The sequence below is a fragment of the Arachis duranensis genome, chromosome 5 (genome assembly GCF_000817695.3).
Source record: "Arachis duranensis cultivar V14167 chromosome 5, aradu.V14167.gnm2.J7QH, whole genome shotgun sequence".
NCBI classification, from domain to species: domain Eukaryota; kingdom Viridiplantae; phylum Streptophyta; class Magnoliopsida; order Fabales; family Fabaceae; genus Arachis; species Arachis duranensis.
The window spans coordinates 83,320,965-83,342,480 of record NC_029776.3 but is presented as its reverse complement, the minus strand read 5'-3'; the positions used below and the strand labels follow the sequence as shown (position 1 = coordinate 83,342,480).

The following is a 21,516-nucleotide window of genomic DNA, read 5'->3' as shown; positions in this document are numbered from 1 at the left end:
AGTCTTCTGTCCCTCATTAAATAACTCGTATAAGTAGCTCTTCCACCTTTCATTAATCTTCTCCTCTTGAGCAAACACCTTTCCATCCTTATCCTTTATGCACTTAACCTGATCTAAATCTCTCGTTCTTCTTTCCCGGCTCTTTGTGATTCTATATATACCTTTTTCTCCTTCTTTCGTGCCTAAAGACTGGTAGAGACCCTCATATGCTCTTGTTCTTGCTTCACTTACAGCCACTTTTGTCTCTTTCTTAGCCGCCTTATATTTTTCCCAGTTATATACATTGCGGCATAAAGACCACTCTTTAAAGCATTCCCTTTTTATCTTTATCTTTTCTTGTATACTCGCATTCCACCACCAGGACTCCTTGTCTCTTGGTCCTATTTCTTTAGATTCACCAAAACTTTCTTTTGCTGTTCTTCTAATAACTTCTGCCATCTCCCTCCACATCTCTTCCGCGCTTCCATTCCCATCCCATTTTGCCTCTTCTCCTACCCGTCTTAAGAAGCTTCTTTGTTCCTCACCTTTCATCCGCCACCACCTCGTCCTTGGGTTCTTCGTATGATGTCTTTTTCTCAACTTTTACTCAACGCGAAAATTCATGACGAGCACCCTATATTGTGTTGTCAAACTCTCTCCCGGGATAATTTTACAGTTAATGCAAAATTGCCAACTTCAATCACGATATGCAAAAACCAAAATTCGATCATATGTTACCAAAATCTCAGAATCTTAAACAAACTCATAACAGAACACTTTTACAGTAGTGGTGAGGGTTTCAAGGCAAGAACGACTTATTGCGGCTAAAGAGAAATAACACAACGGAGTAACAGTAGCTCCGAATGTGTTTTTCGGTGACCAAAACAGCGGCACAACTAGAACAGAACTAAAAAGGAGCGGCGGGAATCCCTAAGCTGCTCAGGCGAACTCCAACAGCGGCGACTTTGACCACCGTGACCCAGACAGCAATGACAACGGCCTCTGACAACTCCGTGGCAGCGCTGGCTCGACGGCGATGATAGAAGTTTCGGCAGCGGTGACGGAAACAACCTTCTCTTCACAGGACAACTGTACGTGTTTCTATCACTCACATGCAGTAGCGGCAATCATAATCTTCTTTTCAGTGGCGTCAATGACGGTCTCGACGATGGCAGCTTGGCAGCCCCAAATAATAAAATTAAGGTATACAGTCATAATTGAAAACCAAATATAGTTCCATATAATTACTCTTGAGAATACTACTTATTTTTACTTACAAAATTATTTTCTAAATAAATATTTTAATTCAAAATTAGAGGTAATTAAATAGATTTTTCCTTTTTTCATAAAATAAGATTCAAAGTCTGAATATACAAAATATAACATATAAAATTCTCATTATTTTTCAATTACTAAAGTTTTAAATTATAAATAAGAATTTACCCGATCTATATATATAAAAATATCTGAAAATATATTCTTAAATAAATATATTATATCATAAATAACTTATTATTTAATTTTCAAAAATTCAGGATCTTATAGGAATCAAAGAAAAGAGGTTTACATTGGTGGTCATTAAGGACCAAATTAGGACTTAATCTAAACGTTAGGGGCTAAAATAGTATTTTATCCTACATAAAATTATAAAACTTTAGTTGGTTTTGTACTTTTAATTTATATATTTTTAAAATTGATAATAGCATATATTTATGTTTTTTTTTATATTTTTTATAATTTTATATATTATTTTATTATAATTCAATTATTTTACAATTAAATTTATTGAATTTCTAAATCAGCGAACTAATAATTAGGATGATTCAATAATCGGTTCAATTTTTTAAAAGTTGATATTTTTATTATTTTCTAATAACATGTGGTATTATTTCAATGCAGATATTCAACCTTTTGCAACTCTTTTTCATTGGGACCTTCCTCAAATCTTAGAAGATGAATATGGAGGCTTTTTAAGCCCTAATATAGTGTAATTCATATTTCTTAATTAGTACCTAATTAATCGAAACTATATATAATGCATGATCATCAACATATACCCTAAATATTAAAACCTTTTTCTTTTTCTTTTTCTTTTTTTTTTTTTTGAATATCATTAGAAAGGATTTTAAGGAATATGCTGAGGTCTGCTTTAAGGAATTTGGAGACAGGGTGAAGAATTGGATTACGTTTAATGAACCATGGTCATTCAGTAAACATGGTTACGCAGATGGAGTTGGTGCACCATTGAGATGTTCATCTTGGCAAAACCTAAATTGCAGTGGTGGAGACTCAGCTACTGAACCCTATATAGTGTCACACCATCAATTATTGGCTCATGCAGCTGCTTTCAATATCTACAAAACTAAGTATCAGGTTTTGTAACCAAGCTTTAATTTTTGTTGCATATATGTTTATATTTAGGGTTTGGTTAATAATTATAAATAGGGTAATGTTAGGTAACTAATGACTTATTTGAACAATATGAATAATGGACCTTAAAATTAACCCATTTCAACTAAAACACACTACACTCTAATATTATTTACCCCTTTTTGACCTAGCCGTCAAACCGTTTCTCCTACCCCAAAACTCGAACAGTCGTTGGAATCAAACACCTTCTCGCCTCCAAGTTTCATCCGTCCGATCTCTCCGCTGCTGTCGTCATCCGGAGCGCCTCCCTCGTGTAGCCATCAAGCGTCCAGCTTTGTGTAGGAGACACCCCGTCGCCGCCTGTGTCCCGGCTGAATGCCCGTTCCTGCTAGCGTTCCGTGTCTCTGTTTCCAACCTTCTTAGGTCAGTGAAAGGCTATAGAATAGAACATTCAACCTCTACTATTTGTTTTTGATCAGCCACACTATATCAAGACTATTACAAATAACTATCTATGTGCCAATAGAAATAACCATCCACTAGCCTAAGGAATCGAACATTCAGCCTCTACTACTTGTAAGTTGTAACTGATCACATACTCTACACAAAGACTATTACAAATAATCGTTTGTGTAAGAATATAAATAATCATCCACTATCCTATTGAATCAAACATCCAGATTAAAATACCTGTATCTGGGCTGCTCGGAGGTTGGCGTAGAAGGAGGCGGCGTCGGCTGCGGAGGCGCGACGATGGGCTGAGAGAAAGAGAAGACCAGAGGCTAGTTGGAGAGTCTCAATGTGAAAACCCTTATTTTTTAAAATTTGAAATTTGGTTATTATTAGATATTAATTATTCATGACAATAATTAAATTTCGGATTCATTTAATTTTTTAATTTCATTATTTATATTGTTCAACAATGATGTTGGTTACCTATATTTTTTCTTGCAAATAAATCTGTTAGAAAAATCTTTTACCCAATTTAAAATTTTGTCATTAAAATTGAGCACTAAAAACGAGACGTTAAATGAACTTGGCCTGATTAATGTAAAAAATTACGGGTTAAAGAGAATAGTTACGGAGTTAATTTTTTTTAATTTTTTCATTCGACCTGAAAATTCAAGGCACTCATTAAAAAAGCTCCATTTATTTAAGTGTTTTAGTCCAAAAGTGATTTATTTGTCAAAAAAAACTTTTTTCAGTCTAAAACTATAAATTTTTGTCCAATTTCTTTTGAAAAAAAATAAATAGGTAAATTCACATAATCAACCAACTTTACCATAAACAAGATCGTAAACAAATAAAAAATAAATGAATCAACCTATATCATCTACAAATTTAAGCAAAATGAATTTTGATGGAACAGACTAATCATTTTACAGTCCTATTTTAAATACGTATATTTGTGTATTATGCGACAGTGATGTGAAAGGTGAATGCAGTGTTTGGAAATAGAAAGAAAAAGTAAAGAATTAAAGAATAAAGAGAAAATGTAATTAATTATTCTTATTTCTTTTAGTAGCCAAGAGTGTTATTTATAGATACATCAGAGGGTTATATTACAAGAACCAAGATCAAGAGAGGCGAGACTCTAACTACTCCTTAATTGTATCAGTTTCAAGCCCTATATTAGAAGTGGTACTCTTCACATCCCCCTTAAACTCAATGTAAAATTGGAAACCACCATGAGTTTGGTTTGAAATTTATGAAAGAGAGTTGCTGAGAGGGACTTGGTCAGCTCATCAGCTACCTTAGAATCAGAAAGAATATGAACCACAAAAAGTTGGCATTTTGTAACTCTATCTTGCAGAAAATGCAAATCAATTTCAAAATATTTGCTATGACTATGAAGAACTGGATTGGCAGCAAGCATAATAGCACTCAAGTTGTCACAGAAGATGGTTAGGGAGACAGTTTGAGGTATGCTAAGTTTCTGTAACAACTTCTGCACCCAGAGAACTTTAACCTTACATCTGCCAAGCACTTGAATTCTGCTTCAGTGGAAGATTGACTCACTACATTCTATTTTTTACTTCACCAAAAGATGGGATTACAACCTAGGTTGACACAATAACTACTGGTACTTCTTCTATCATCTAAGTCACTAGTCCAATCAGCATCTACAAACATCAAAATATGAACATTAGTAGATTTAGAATATACTAAACCATGATGATACGTACCTGAGAGATATTTGAGTATGCGCTTTAGAGCTTTCCAATGATGCTCCTTGGGATTCTGCATTAATTGGCTAATCCTATTTACAGAAAAGACAATTTCAGGATGGGTTAAAATAGCATACTGAACGCCTCCAACCAGTGAGCGATATTTAGTTGGATCCTTAAACTCTGATGAGCCTTGGAAAATGAGTTTCAGAGTAGATAACATAGGGGTCGATACAGTTTTTAGATTCATACATCTGAGCTCTGTGTATAGATCCAGAATATATTTTGACTAAGATATGTGTAGATCACCATTATGTAATTACTGAATTCTAAGCCAAGAAAGTAATGCAGGCCGCCTAAATCCTTGAGAGAGAATTTATTGTGAAGAGATTGAATGAGAATTTCTATTTCAGATGCATTGTCCCCTGTAAAGTAGAGTTAGAGGAAGTAAAATCTGGTGGTTGTCTCATATAAACATCCTCATCTAATGTGCCATTTAAAAAAGCATTATCGAAATCGAATTACCGCAGAGGCCAACCTTTTGTCACAATAATAGAAATCAGAGTCTTAATGGTAGAGGGTCTTATAACAATACTAAAAATCTGGTTAAAATCTAAACCTTCAACTTGGTGATATCCCTTAACTACTAGTCTTACCTTATATTTTTTAATTGTATTGTCCGGAGCTCTTTTCACAGCATACAACCACTTGCACCCAATGACTTTAGCATTGGGAGGAGGTGTAGTGAGATGCCAAGTATTGTGTTTCATTAAGACATTATATTTTTCTTGCATGGCCCCTAGCCAGTAAGAAGAATTCAAGGCCTGTTTCAAGGATGTCGGTGGATTTTGGAGAAGATCATGGAAAGAAACAGCAGCAGTTAATACTTTTGGTTTGTAAATGTCAGATTTTGACATAATAACCATATTGTATTGTTTTGAGTGACTTGACAGGTGGGGGTTTAGCAAAAAATAAGAGTTCCTGAGGGTTCAGTTTCTATTGCTTGAATTGGTGTAGCATCAGAAATATTTAATGAGGAGTTAGAGAAAGATTGGTCTGAGGAAGTATGAGGATTTGAGAGATGAAAATTGAAAGAGGTTGATATGAGTGGAGAATTGGCAGGTGCACAATCTCAATAGTTGAAATATGATGAGGTAAAATAGGAGGAGTTGAATCCTTGGAAGAAGAACATGCATTGTGAATGCTAGAAACAATAAATAAAAATGAAAAGAGAAACAACTGTTGATCAAAGATAACATTTCTTGCAACATAGATTTTTCCTTGACTTGTAAGACATTTGAATCCTTTAGATAGACTGAGGAGCATAGCCCAAAAAAATATATTATTGTAACCTATAGTGCATTTTATGAATATTAAAGGGTTTGAAATGAGGACAGCATACACAACTAAAAACTTTTAGCATGTTGTAATTTGGTTTCACATTATGTAACATCTCATAAGGCGAGTTATAGTTCAAAATTTTGGTAGGAAGTCTATTGATAAAAAATGTAGAGGTCAAGAACGCATCTTCCCAAAAAGAAAAGGAAAGTTTGGCAGTAGCAAGAAGAGATAAACCCATCCAAGAGCCTGTGCTTTCTTTCAACAACTCCTTGTTGTGGATGGATGTGTGGACAAGACAAGCGATCAACAACACCATTTTCTTGCACAAAAGAATTGAAAGAGGAGGACAAAAATTGTTTATCATTGTCTGTTTGCATTTGTTTTAAAGAAAATTCAATTTGTTTTTCCATTAGGATTTTATACTGTTTAAAAATTTCAAATACTTGGGATTTATTTTGAAGCAAATACAGACATGTGTATCTACTAAAGGCATCAACAAAACTCACATAATACCTAAAACCAGATTAAAATGCACTAGGAGCGGGACCCCATATATCAATAAAAACGAGTTGTAGAGGAGAAGTATATATAGTGTCAGAATTAGAAAAAGAAAACACATGCATTTTAGCCATACAACAATGTTCACAAACAAAGGAACTAGAGTTTTCATTATTATCAATTGGAATGTTACATTATTTTAGGGCAGTTTTAGCAATAGAGGAAGAAGGATGTCCAAGCCTTCTATGCCAAAGAGCAAGATTAAATTTGCAGGTTGCTAAGAAAGACTAAACCATATTTTGATGATTTAAAGCTTGTGGAACACATAGATTTTCAAAAGCATACAATCCATTCTTAAGAATTTTCTAGAGAAGAATTTTTTTGTTGACCTGTGATTTCACACAATAATAAAAAGGGTAAAATTCAAAGAAGACATTATTATCCAAACAAAATTTAGAGATGCTCAATAGATTCTTAACAATTTCAGGGACATGTAATAGATCTTTAAGAAGAAAAATTCTTTTTGAAGTTGGATGAGTTAAAACTGAATTTTCATATTGAAAAATAGAAATACCAGAACCATTGACAATGTATAATTGATCTAGGCCAGTGTATTCAGCAGATGAGATAAAATTTTGAGAATCAAAGGTCAAGTGATAACTGGTACCCGAATCTGAAAACCAGATACTATCAGCAATTGAAGATGTTAAACTAGAGGTTAAGTAAGACTGTGGATGATGGAATGCATTAGATGGTGGTGGAGGTTGATTTCCACTATTAGAACTGAAGGATGATGATTGATTTCTATAGTAGATTTGATCAAAACGATACAAACATGTGAATGCAGAATGACCAGGTCTATTGCACACTTGACATTGAAGATTTTCTGATTGCCAAGAGTTTCTACCTCCTCTGCCAAATCTGCCTCCACGGCCACCTCGTCAACCATTAAAATCTCTCCCAGAAAATCTTGAATTAGAAAATTGAGAGTGAGCAAGCCGAGCCTATGCTGTCCCTAAAGTTAGTTGTTTAAATTTTTCAATGGTTTCTTCATGAGAGACTAGCAAGGTCTCAACTTCACCAATACTGAAAAACTTTGACTCTACTTGTACAAGAGAAATACATCTCGAATAATCTTTTGAGAGACCATCATAAATTATTTCGATATGTGTTTCTGTAGTGACATCATAACCAAAAGAAATAAGAGAATCTACCAGTTTCTTGATGTTCTTGAGGTACTGTGATATACTCTGAGTATTCAATTTGGTATTCTTTAGTTGTGTCTTTATTTGGTTGATTTTTTATTTTGTAAATTCTGCAAATAATTGATAAAGCCTGTTCTAGATCTAACGAGCAGATTTATAGCCCACCATGCTGTTCTTATAAGAGCTATCAATGGATACAAGGAGCCATGAACTTAAATTGTAATCATGTAGAAGCTATTTTGAATGCTTTAAAGGAATTGTACTAGTTACTTGAATTGCATCATATTTATATTTTGAAAGTTTTTTGCCCTCAATAATATGGACTTCGAGATTTTGACCTTGGTGGTGAAAAAAGCCAATTGTTCCTAGGTAACAAAATTAGTGTCCTCCAATTTGTCAACAATAGGTTGGAGGAGAAATTTGTTGTTGTTGGTTGAAGTATTTGGAACAATCAAAGCCATAGATCGGAACCTTGAAAACAATGATGATGCTGAGATATCTGAAATTGTACCTTCAACCAAGAGTAAAGATGCGACCCAAAATCTGAAAAATAAGAAATGTGGTGTTTTGTTGATGTTGCGGTTTTGGAATCGGACGCTATGGATCGCGATGTTCTAATTGAGAAGTCGAAGAAGACCCGGAATTCAAAGAAAAAAAAATGTGGAAGGCTCGTGATACCATATGTGATTATGCAACAGTGATGTGAAGGGTGAATGCAGTGTTTGAAAATAGAAAGAGAGAGTAGAGAATCAAAGAATAAAGAGAAAATGTAATTGATTATTCTTATTTCTTTTAGTAGCCAAAAGTGTTATTTATAGATACCTCAGAGGGTTATATTACAAGAACTAATATCAATAGAGGTGAGGGTCTAACTACTTATTGACTGTAGGCTCTATACTAAAAGTGGTACTCTTCACAATATTTATTTAAGAATAAAAAAAATTATTTATTTACACGAATAAGGTAAGAGGTTATATTAAAAATAAAAATATTTCAGAAACAATAGAAAATTAGTAAAAAGTAATACAAATTATTATCTTATTTTACATTACTAAATTAAAAGTTATCTTATGTTATATTTTTTAATTACTTTTGAAATAATTGGATGATATATATTATATGTAATACGTGTGTAATATAATTATTGATGTTGTGAATGTTAACTTAAATAAAATAATTTTGGCAGTTTGAGTTATTACCTTTTTAATATTATTTTATTGAAAATATAAATTTTTTTATAAATTTTCTTTTGTGTATAGGCAGCTCAAAAGGGCTTGATAGGGATAACCCTAGTTTGTCACTGGATGGTGCCACTCTATGATACAGAATTGGACCATCATGCTGCTCAAAGAGCCATTGATTTCATGTTTGGATGGTATGTATTATTATTCTTTATTAACCATAAATCAACGATAGAAATAATAAACTTCAAATTATTCAAAAATTTTATTCCCAATAATTATATGAATTTAATTTTTATTACTTATTTAAAAGATTATTTAAATACATGACTCTAATTTGATAATTATGTAAAATTTTTTAAATTTTTTATTTTGTTAAGGTATCAGAATTAAATTCTAATATTATTATATATCTATAACATACTGATAGAAATTAAAAAAAATGACTATTGTAATGCCTATATTCTACGTAAGAGTAAAAGTAATTAATAATTTACTCTTGAGTCTTGGATACACTTAATTATTTATTCATTAACTTAGATAGTATAAATTTTTTTATTATAGAGGGGGAAAATGTTTAACAGGTTTATGGAGCCATTAACCACAGGAGAATACCCAAGTTCCATGCGGTCTCTGGTTGGAAGCCGATTGCCAAAATTCTCAATTCATCAATCAAATCTTGTAAGAGGGTCCTTTGATTTCATTGGATTAAACTACTACACTGCCAATTATGCTACCGATGCTCCACAATTAAGGGATGCCAACCCTAGCTTCATGACGGATTTTCTAGTTAATCTTACAAGTAAGAACACTATCTTACGTTTATCATTATTAGATGAAAATTGTAATTGCCATTTGCCCATATGTAAATTTCGAGATCTATGTATTTTTTTTGGTAATATTAGAAAAATAAAAAAATAGACAGAATTTATTTTATTTAGTATTCATTAAATAAAATAAATTCTAACTATTTTTGATTAATTTTTTTTGTTACCAAACATTATATTTTTTATTTCTTTCTTGTAATGTTAAATCAAAGATAGTTTTATTATTACAGCGAAGAGAAATGGAAAACCTATCGGTCCAAAGGTATGTGAATTAAATATATGCATTTATTTTGCAATTAACCACATTTCACTGCTTCATTTCAGTTGCATTTTTGGTATGATGATTTATTTAATGTAAACTTGTGTTCCTGTAGGCTTTTTCAAATTGGTTGTTTGTTTATCCACAAGGAATTCTAGAACTTTTGCTCTATACTAAAGCAAAGTACAACAACCCTATGATCTACATCACTGAAAATGGTAATAAATATATACTATATAATTAACATTTTTTTACTAATGTATTGATATATAATTAAATATTGGTATGTATAAAGTTTTTTATACTAAAATTATATAAAAATTAGAATTTAATTTTAATGCACTAATAATATAAAAATATTTTATACAATCATATTTATGACGTTAGCAAAAATAAATTTTCAATCTTTACTTAAAAAAATTACCTAAACGCATATATAAATTTGACTAAATAATTATATAACATTTTTGCATTGTGCATAAAAATTAAATTTTAAAAATTAAACTCATGTATTTTGTTTAAGCTAAAAATTAAATACTCATCTTAATAGAAATAACTTATCTTTTTGGTCGTCCAAATTTAAGTTTGAGTTACTTTCTTATGATTATTATGCAAATAAAACAATTTTAATTTATTCATTATACAGGTATAGATGAATTCAATGATCCAACACTCTCACTTGATGAAGCCCTTAACGACACAAATAGGATTGATTACTATTTTAGTCATCTCTACAATATTCAAACTGCAATAAAGTAAGCATATACCATCAGAATAATAATAGAAAAGTGTTTTTTTTTTTTCATGCTATTTTTTGTGTCTTTTTTTTTCATTTATATTATACATGTTTGATGTATTCAAATTAAAACTCGGCTGGTTAACTCTAATTAATCTTTTAGGGATGGCGTGAATGTGAAAGGATATTTTGCATGGTCATTGATCGACAACTTCGAATGGATCAAAGGCTACACTTCGAGGTTTGGAATTTATTTTGCGGACTATAAAAATGGCCTGAAAAGATATCCAAAAAAGTCAGCAATTTGGTTTAAAGATTTCCTAAGGCACAAAACACATGGATATATATGATGATTTCCGCTAAGTTTGTATATAGACATATGATCAAGCTAAGACTCCAAGATATAAGTGGTGTTTGTAATTCTAAGTAGTACATATTGTTTGTCGATCAAGTTATGATTTCTATGTAGTTTCATATGGTGTGTGTAGTGTGTTTGGTTAAAACTTAGAGGATAAAAGTAAAAGTGATACTTATCTTCTGCTAATAAAAGTAATTATGTTTTTTGAATGCCAAAACAAGTTTATTAAACAGCCAAAGCTAAGCAAAATGTTTTAAAAAATATGTGAACTTAAATATTTTTTCTTTTAGCCAAAAAATTTTTGAAAACTTTTTTTCTTAAACGGACTAAAATTTGAATTTACAACATTTCTTTATAAAGAAAAAAATTCGTGAGGATGATTAAGTTTCAATAGATATTTATTTTTTTGTTTTTTGATATTATAGAGGGGTAGAAGTCCAAAAAAAAAAATACCTAATTACAATCTAAATAGGGTAAGGTAATCTCTCTATCATCTTCACTCAAAATTTTCACGATTTCAAGAGGAGGCATATCTCAAAAAATAAAATCTAATTCTATCTTTAAGCTCATTTTTGCAAGGTAATCGGCACATTTCAATAGATATTTATATTTGGCATGAAGCATGATCAAATTTTGTTATGAAAAATCCTAAAAAGGAATTGTTTTCGTCATAAAAGATTGCATGTATCATACAGCGTTTTTTCTTTTGGAAAAAGTTTTAAAACCCAAAAAAAGGCCCGAAATTCGAACTTGGCACAATTGTTCGTCTATTAGGCCCAATACGAAGACCAAAGGGTCAACTTCGACGACAATTGGTCTATCAGAAATTATAAAAAGTGGCAAACCAAAAATAAAATTATAAAACCTGAATTAACTAAAAAAGAGAAGAATATATAAAACGTGGATAATACAAGATTATTGAAAATATTTCTAGAACATATTTAAGGTTATTTTAACAAATTTTAGAGTTATTTTTTGATAAATTGGTGCTGAGTTCTATTCTCTAGTAAAGTAACTAATATTCATCGGAACCATATTCAATTGAATTCTTTATTTAAGGTCCCCACCTATAATGCAAGACCGAACTAAGTTGACCAAATAAGCAACCCCAAAGTCACGGCTTTCATTAAGCATTATCTCCCCAGTATTTTACTGATTCTAGCTCAACAATCATTGAAGTTACGAACATATCGATTTCACTCGAAGTTGATATTAAAAATCGATAAATAATTTCATTGATTTGATTAAATTTTCATTCAACAATTCTCAAATATCAACTTTAAATGAATTTCAATTGAGTTTTCACCTTTAAAAATATATAAAAATTGTCACTATTAGATGTAGATTACTGATAGCTTAAATTTTTCACTGTTTCACGTAAAAATAACCCTCATTCATTTTTCAACTTTCCATATGTATTATTACAAAATACAAAGATTCCAGTCTAAGACAAAATGGAGTAATTATTATTCACATTTTGATATGGGATGGATCCCATTTCTTGCGCAATTTGTCTCAGCACAGTCTTTTTAATCTTCCCAGTGGAACTCTTTGGAAGCTCCTCCCTAAACGCCACCGTTTTGGGGACCATATAAGTTGCCATGTTCTTCCTGCAATGCTCAATTATCTCCTCCTCTGTCACCACCAACCCCTCTTTCAAACTCACGAACGCGCACGGTGTCTGACCACAGTACTCGTCCGGCCTCGCCACCACCGCTGCCTCTTTCACAGCCGGGTGCATGTAAAGAACAGATTCCACCTCCACACTGCTCAGATTCTTGCCACCGGTGGTTATAACGTCGCTTAACCTATCCTTTATTTCCAAGTAACCGTCTTCATGGATCACACCAACATCGCCAGTGTAGAAATAACCGTTTTTCAAACGGTTTTTTGTTCTTTCGGGGTCCTTAAGGTATCCAAGCATCACGCAGCTTCCGCGGATAACTACCTCACCCAGCGTTACCCCGTCGTGCTTCACGCTCTCTCCCGCGCTTGTAACCACGTCCACTTCCGTCATTAGGCATGTTCTTACTCCCTGCCGCGCTTTCAACCTCGCCCTCTCCGCCGCCGGAAAACGGTTCCACTTTCTCTTCCACGCGCACGACACGACCACTCCTCCAGTCTCGGTCAGGCCGTACCCGTGGCTGACTATGAATCCTAAAGACTCCGTTCGCTGGATCACCGCCGGAGGAGGCGGCGCTCCGGCGGTGAGAATGTGGACGGGATTCTCCAACGGCTTGTTGTCGGGAGTGTTTGTTAGCATGTTAAGCAGCACCGGCGAGGCACACATGTGAGTCACGCGGTGGCTCGTGATGAGAGAAAACACGATCGGCGCGTCGAATTTGCGGACGCAGATGTTCGTCCCTCCAACGGCAGCGATCCCCCACGGGAAGCACCATCCGTTAACGTGGAACATCGCTAAGGTCCAGAGAAAGACCGCTTGTTTCGGAACCTCCCAATCCATCAAGGAGTCAACGGTGATAACAAAGGTTCCTCTGTGGGAGTGAACTACTCCTTGGGGTGAAGACGACGTCGTTCCGGAGGTGTAGTTTAGTCTCAACGGGTCCCACTCGCTGTTAGGGTATAACCACTTGAAATTCGGATCTCCCTTGGAGATTAAGCCTTCATACGTGTCTTCGAAATGAACGGTGGATGATGGAGTTAGGTGCTCGACCTCATCGTCCTCTATAAGGATGAGGATCGGACGGTGGGGATTATTTTCGGGGAACAAAGAGAGAGCTTCGAGGACGACATCACGTGAGGCTATGTCCACAAAGACGAGCTTGGACTCGGCGTGACGGAGGACAGCGGAGAGGGTTCTGGCGCGTAGGCGTGTGTTGATGATATTGAGGATTGCGCCGGCGAAGGGGACGGCGAAGTGGAGCTCGTAGGTTGCGGGTATGTTTGGTGCCACGACGGAGACGACGTCGCCGCGGTAGATTTTAAGGGAGGAGAGAGCAGAGGCGAGCTGGAGGCAGCGACGGCGAGTTTGGGACCAGGTGAAGGTAACGGCGTCATGGATAACGGAAGGTGTGTCGCCGTAAACAGTTGCTGCTCTGTCCAAGAAACCGAGTGGGGTGAGAGGTGAAGAGTTTGCAGCACTTGGCTTCAGTTCCTCCATTCTTTCTATCAGTTGTTTTTTCTTTTTTATTAAGGAGCTGGAGTGACCTGCATTGAAAAATATGCCATGAAAGTATAGCTTATCCGAAAAAACAAAAGGTCGTGGAAGTATGGTATTCCATTGGAGAAAATTGAAATTAAAATATGAAAAAATATAGATAAGTAATAACATTCTTAAACAATACGTAAATAATAGAATTAAGAGAGTTAAAAAAATAAATTTAACGAGTAACATTAAATTAGGATGTAGTGTATTTATATTTGATTGATAATTCTTCATATTATTTAAGATAATCATTGTTTCTCTAACACTTCTTTTAAAATATATCTTTTACAAAAATATTACTTACACATTAAAATTAATATATAAATATATATTATTTAATTTATTTTAATATATATATATTTTAATATAAATTTTATAATTAATTTGATCATTAATTTTTTATATGATTCTTATAATTTTTTTTAATTACAGTATTTGGCACAAGACGACGAATTTTGGTTTGGTGAAAATAAGTTTTTTTTTTTAATTAAGCAGAGTAAAATGACGAGATTAGTGCTAGTACTTTTGCCAACTGGTATGATGTGGAAAACAATCTTTAAAAATTGTTTATGGAATTTAAATATTTTGTGGGGCTGTCATGTATTACTTTGTCTTTATGGAGTGGGGCAAGAGCAAGACACAACTGTGGAATTCTTATCTTATTCACCAATAGAAAAATATTTCTTGACTTAATTTAAACGAGGGTAATAATATAAACTAATAACCTGTATCCTGCACAAAACTATCTTCTTCTTTACCATTGTCATCATCACCATTCTTTTTTGTTTTTACACAAATTTTTTTATATTCTTATTTACTTTCTTTCTTTGTATATTTTAAAATTTTATAAAAAAAAATAGAACATAAAAAAAACAATGATAATAAATAAAAAGAGACAAAAAAAAAACAACACTAAAATTTTTTACATGAAATATAAAAAAATAGAAATAACACTAAAATTTGTTATATAAAATATAAAAATTTTACCACGATAAATACAAAATTTAAATTGATCTCTATATCTCATTGCAAGATAAATTATTATCTACAACTTAAAAGTATACAATTTAACTTTAAAACAAAATTATTTAGATAACATCCTCTATTTTTGAAGTAAAATATAAGAAGATACAAAAAAAAATTGTATCAATAACAAAATATGAAGAAAAAAAAAACATGTCAGGAAAAAAAGGATAAAATATGAAGAAAAAAAAGTAGTAGAAGAAGATATGTTAAAAAAAATTTTCATGCTATTTTTAAGAAAATTTGATGCTATTTTTATTTCTAATAACTTCTAATTAATTAAAAAACTTTTGTATGGCTGTTAAAAAATTTAATGTCAAAATTCAAAAATTTGTGTGTCGAACTTAAAGAATTTTGATGTTATTTTTCGGATAAATTTATATAATTCAAAACTCTCATCTTCATCTTTTCATCATTGTACATCGTCATCTTATAAAAAATACTACTATGTCATATAAAGGTGACAATAGATAGAGTTTAAATCAAATCCTAACTCTACTCATAAATTTTTAAAAATATCCAATATTATTATATAACCTAATGAGTATGCAAATTAAAAGTTTATTATAAATAATATAATCGTTCTATAAATAACATAATTATCAAATATTTAATTTTATATAAATTTTTTTGCTTAAATTAATAACATAAATACAAATAAAATAATATGATATTATGTTGTATTAATATATCATTAAAATAAAATTAGTTTTTATATAAACAAAAATAATAAATTATCAATTGATTATTTTGGTTCCATGATAAAATTGTTTATACTAAGCGAAAAATATTTAATTTAATACCTAACTATAACATATTCTTATGACATTCAATCCACTCCGCATTCAATCTTATCTGTAGTGGATTAATTGAGACCCAACCGCACCTCTCGAGTTGGCACCTCTAATGCCATGATGGTTATAAAATTAAACCTTTAAAGTTGTTAGAAATTAATTTATGGCCAAGTAAAAATCTGAAATTAGCATAGCTAAAATAAACCAGTACACCATTTATTTTAAAGTAAGTATAAATTTTTGTGCTCTGCATGTGATAATTAAGTATTTTCACTTATATTTTAATTTAATTTATTCTGCAATATAAAGTTATCCTAACTAAAGTTAGTTTAAAAATATGTTATTGCTATATAATTAATGAATTAGGGGTTACAGAGATTTTAGGGACAGTTATTCATTTGAATGAGTGTTTATCTGCCAGCTAATCTCGTGTCCGACTTCTTTAGGACAAATCGTAGTCAACACCGACTTCTTAGTACGAAGGTCGGTGCTCAGCAAGGCTTAATCCTCTGGACTAGGCATTTTTTTGGACCTGGGCCTTTATTATTGGGCCAGGGTATGAACAGTGCCCCTACTTGAGCCCAAGATCTCTTTAAGACTTGGGTTCGAGTATTTAACTCGGGTTCGTAGTCGACTTTCTTGGAGGAGACGCGGGTTTTTAAACCGACATGATTTTCGCGACCTTTTGTTTCTGACAGTTACGTCTATTCAAGCGTCGTGTCCGTTAGGGATGCATTTAGGGATTGATGGCTTTGATAACGGTGCACTCTCATTAATGACTGCTCCGTTTTTACCATTATGCCCCTAAAGTATTTATAAATACTTTCCCTCTCCTTCATTCTTTCATTTCTGCAATTTTTCAAATTTCTTCTTTCTTCGTTCGTGCTGTGTTCTTGCGTTTGGAGACTTCTGCTTCTTCCAACCTTCCCTTTTGGATAAAGGTTAGCTTTTCTTCTTTCATGACATGCTTTGTGTTTGCATGCTTTCATTTTCTTTGGAGAGGGAGAAGTGACGTTGTAGGCTTCTGTTAAGTTTCGTAACCCCTTAGGGACTCTCATTTTTTATTCTTTTTCTTTTTCTTTTGTAGGTTTTCATCGTATTTTTAGAAAAAATGTCTTCTGTAGAAGCTCTTTCTCAATGGGTTGATGTCACGGTCCTAGGGGAGGAACCCTTGGTCGACGCTGAGTTTATTACTCATCTTCGTACTCACCACAGGATTTGTACTTCTGAGGAGGACAAGCCAAAGTATGAGTTGGTAGTCCCGGGTCCAGAAGACCGGGTTTGTTTTGGGAGGGCCAATGAGGCGGCCCCTCATTTTTTCTTTATGTATGAATGTATGATCACCCGTTTGGGTGTTTTTCTTCCTTTTTCGGATTTTGAGATGTCTGTTTTGCACCACTGTCGAGTTGCCCCTACCCAACTTCACCCCAATTCTTGTGGTTTTCTGAAAATTTATCAATTTATTAGTCACGCTTTGGACTTTCCGACCTCTTTGAGGATTTTCTTCTTTCTTTTTCACATGACTAAGCCCTTTAGTGGGCAAAATAACAAGCAGCAATGGGTGTCTTTCCGAGCCATACAAGGTCGGAGAATTTTCACTCTTTTTGACGAATCTTTCCACGACTTCAAAAATTATTTTTTCAAAGTGCAAGCCGTAGAGGGTCACCACCCCTTTTTCCTGGATGAGAATTCTTCCCCTCGCTTTCCCCTCTATTGGTTGGAGGCCTCCCCTTGTGAGAAGTACGGTCTGGACGACCTGGACGAGGTGGAGGCGGCCATTGTGGGGTTTTTCCGAGAAGTGTGGGGGAGGGCCCCATACTTGGACACTAGGAAATTCCTCCAGGGATCGCCGACCTTTGTTCGGTCGCAACTAGGTAGTATATGCATTTCTTATTTTCAACTTGTATCTGCCGACTTGGGTTTTGCTGACTTGTAATTTTTGCTAATTGTTTCTTTTGCAGACATGGCAAGGAAGAATGCTCAGGAATCTTACCAGAGGGTTCAGGAGGCTAAAGCAAAGTCGCGGACCAGGGTTGGTGGTGCCAGGGCAATTATCTCTCCTTCTCCTCCTCCTCCTCCTCCTCCTCCTCCTCCTCAGAACGTGAGGACTCCCTCTCAGCCCATTGTGATTTCTTCTTCAGCCTTATCTCTGCCGCTCCCCTCCGCCCGACTTCTTTCTGAGCCAGAGAAGAAGAAGCGCAAGACTTTAGAGTCTGGCTCTTCTTTTGATGGTGGTGTTAAGGCGGATGCTCTTGCATTCGTCCGAAAGAACATCTATCCTCATATAAGTATGGATGATGTTTCTGTTCGAAACCACCTCACCACTCTGGCTGAGGAGAGTTTTAGGGCAGCGGGTGTTTGTGGCAAGCTTTTGGATATTTTTGAGAAGACTCCTCTCAGCTCTTTGGGGTTAACCTCGAAGGTTGAGGAGCTGGAGGGGAGGCTTCTTTCTTATCAGGAGCATGAGAGGGAGTTGAAGGAGGAGGTCGCCAAGCTGAGGGCGGAGAGAGATAGCCTTTGGGAAAAGGAGAGTAAGCTGCGGGCCCAATGCAACATGGAGGCGAGTTTGAGGAAAACAGCACAGGAGAGTTATCAGAGTTTATTTCAAGATCTTGTGTCTGTGAAAAAGGATTTGTTGAACTCTCGGAATGCGTATGCCGAGTTGGAAGACTCTATCGCTGATGGTGCCGAGGAGTCTTGGAGGATCTTCCTGGAGCAAGTCAGAGTTATTGCTCCCGATCTTTCTCCTTTACATCCTGACAAAGTTGTTATTGATGGTGCTATTGTGGATCCTCCTGCCCCCGTAATCGTTTTCGAGTCAGAATTGAAGACTCGGGGGCAGAGGATTATTGAGTCTCCTCCTCGTTCTAAAGACGCTCCGAGTTCTTCTGTTGTTCCTCCGGCTTCCTCTTCATCTCCCGTGGTTGCCTCTCTTCCCGGTCCTGATGGCGCTCTTCCTGACTCTGGTGGTGGTGATCCGTCTACTCCTCTGCAAAAATAACTTTTTTATGGCTATATGGGGGCTCGGCCTGTGAGTCCCCCCTTTTTTAAACTCTTTATATGTCGTTTGTCGGTTGAACAATTTCTTTTGGCCTTTTAAGGCCGTAAACAAAATATTTTATAAGTACCCTTTTTTGATAGGGGATTAAGTTACCTTACGCGTGTATGCTTTTCTGATTTTGATTTTTCGAAGTCCCCTTGATCTTTTCTAAAAACCTTTCTCTTTGGCTCGTCTGTTTTTCTGAGCCTTTTGTTTAAGGCCTTCAGGACAGCCTTTAAACTTTTTCCTAGGTTTTTCGATCTCTTTTTTATTATTCCTTATACTCAACTTTGCTTTAGTGAGTTCTTATGACTTAGGTTATTTTTGCGATGCGTTTTTCTTCTACTCGGTTCTTCACTCCGACTTACAGGTCGAAGTATTTCCGAGCTTCTCTACTCGGAAATTTGTTTCGACTTATGAGTCGAGTTGTTTCTGAGTTATTTACGATCAGCTTATATAACCTCTTTACACCGACTTGTACCTTGTCGTTTTATCCTGACGACCATCTAGGTCGGTTCATGGGATTTTCACGTTTTGTCGAGTTTAAGTCGGCGCGTTTGGTAGAAAGAAAGAGAAAACAAAAAAGGAATTTATAAGAGATATTTGTAAGATGAAAAAGATCTTTATTAATTGGGGAGGTACCTTCTTGCTACTAAGGGTTTTAATAGCCTATTTTCTCTTAGCCTCTACTATGATGCCTCGTTAAAAACCCTTCTCCAGAAAAAACCCTTTAATTTTGGGAAAAAATCATGAAGTTGGGAAAAGAGTACATCAGGGAGTAGAGTTCGCTTTTAACTGTAGTACCTTTTCATATTACAAGCATGCCACGACCTTGGGAACTCAGTGCCGTTCAGGTCGGTTACTTTATAATAACCTTTTCCTAAAACTTCATTGACTTTGTATGGTCCCTTCCAATTTGCGGCGAGCTTTCCTTCTCCTGATTTGTTGACTCCAATGTCGTTGGAGATTAAGCCTTCGTACGTGTCTTCGAAATGAACGGTGGATGATGGAGTTAGGTGCTCGACCTCATCGTCCTCTATAAGGATGAGGATCGGACGGTGGGGATTATTTTCGGGGAACAAAGAGAGAGCTTCGAGGACGACATCACGTGAGGCTATGTCCACAAAGACGAGCTTGGACTCGGCGTGACGGAGGACAGCGGAGAGGGTTCTGGCGCGTAGGCGTGTGTTGATGATATTGAGGATTGCGCCGGCGAAGGGGACGGCGAAGTGGAGCTCGTAGGTTGCGGGTATGTTTGGTGCCACGACGGAGACGACGTCGCCGCGGTAGATTTTAAGGGAGGAGAGAGCAGAGGCGAGCTGGAGGCAGCGACGGCGAGTTTGGGACCAGGTGAAGGTAACGGCGTCATGGATAACGGAAGGTGTGTCGCCGTAAACAGTTGCTGCTCTGTCCAAGAAACCGAGTGGGGTGAGAGGTGAAGAGTTTGCAGCACTTGGCTTCAGTTCCTCCATTCTTTCTATCAGTTGTTTTTTCTTTTTTATTAAGGAGCTGGAGTGACCTGCAATGAAAAATATGCCATGAAAGTATAGCTTGTCCGAAAAAACAAAAGGTCGTGGAAGTATGGTATTCCATTGGAGAAAGTTGAAATTAAAATATGAAAAAATATAGATAAGTAATAACATTCTTAAACAATACGTAAATAATATGAATTAATAGAGTTAAAAAAATAAATTTAACGAGTAACATTAAATTAGGATGTAGTGTATTTATATTTGATTGATAATTCTTCATATTATTTAAGATAATCATTGTTTCTCTAACACTTCTTTTAAAATATATCTTTTACAAAAATATTACTTACACATTAAAATTAATATATAAATATATATTATTTAATTTATTTTAATATATATATATTTTAATATAAATTTTATAATTAATTTGATCATTAATTTTTTATATTTTATATGATTCTTATAATTTTTTTTAATTACAGTATTTGGCACAAGACGACGAATTTTGGTTTGGTGAAAATAAGTTTTTTTTTTTTTAATTAAGCAGAGTAAAATGACGAGATTAGTGCTAGTACTTTTGCCAACTGGTATGATGTGGAAAACAATCTTTAAAAATTGTTTATGGAATTTAAATATTTTGTGGGGCTGTCATGTATTACTTTGTCTTTATGGAGTGGGGCAAGAGCAAGACACAACTGTGGAATTCTTATCTTATTCACCAATAGAAAAATATTTCTTGACTTAATTTAAACGAGGGTAATAATATAAACTAATAACCTGTATCCTGCACAAAACTATCTTCTTCTTTACCATTGTCATCATCAGCATTCTTTTTTGTTTTTACACAAATTTTTTTATATTCTTATTTACTTTCTTTCTTTGTATATTTTAAAATTTTTTAAAATTTTATAAAAAAAAAAAGAAAATAAAAAAAAAAAAAATAAAAAAAAAAAAAAGACAAAAAAAAAACAACACTAAAATTTTTTACATGAAATATAAAAAAATAGAAATAACACTAAAATTTGTTATATAAAATATAAAAATTTTACCACGATAAATACAAAATTTAAATTGATCTCTATATCTCATTGCAAGA

At 34.2% G+C, this 21,516-nt stretch overlaps 2 protein-coding genes across 2 annotated transcripts in view; one reads left to right on the top strand and one right to left on the bottom strand.

The window, feature by feature from the left end:
• LOC107489791 (beta-glucosidase 12) overlaps window positions 1-11,131 on the top strand; it is a gene marked incomplete in the record, with an annotated part of 15,065 nt that extends 3,934 nt beyond the window's left edge. Inside the window, 8 exon segments of the mRNA XM_016110551.3 lie at window positions 1,879-1,966; window positions 2,097-2,352; window positions 8,821-8,936; window positions 9,327-9,544; window positions 9,800-9,831; window positions 9,944-10,046; window positions 10,475-10,583; window positions 10,728-11,131. Of these exon segments, the coding sequence (XP_015966037.1) occupies window positions 1,879-1,966; window positions 2,097-2,352; window positions 8,821-8,936; window positions 9,327-9,544; window positions 9,800-9,831; window positions 9,944-10,046; window positions 10,475-10,583; window positions 10,728-10,914 (1,109 nt within the window).
• A 1,162-nt stretch (window positions 11,132-12,293) lies between these two features.
• Window positions 12,294-20,491, bottom strand: LOC107489788 (2-methylpropanoate--CoA ligase CCL4). The gene is made up of 2 exons (XM_021143893.2): window positions 19,896-20,491; window positions 12,294-14,370 (listed from the first exon to the last, which is right to left on the bottom strand). The coding sequence occupies exons 1-2, from the start codon at window positions 20,415-20,417 to the stop codon at window positions 12,367-12,369; spliced, it is 2,526 nt and encodes an 841-aa protein (XP_020999552.2). The 5' UTR covers window positions 20,418-20,491; the 3' UTR covers window positions 12,294-12,366.
• Window positions 20,492-21,516: the final 1,025 nt, after the last annotated feature.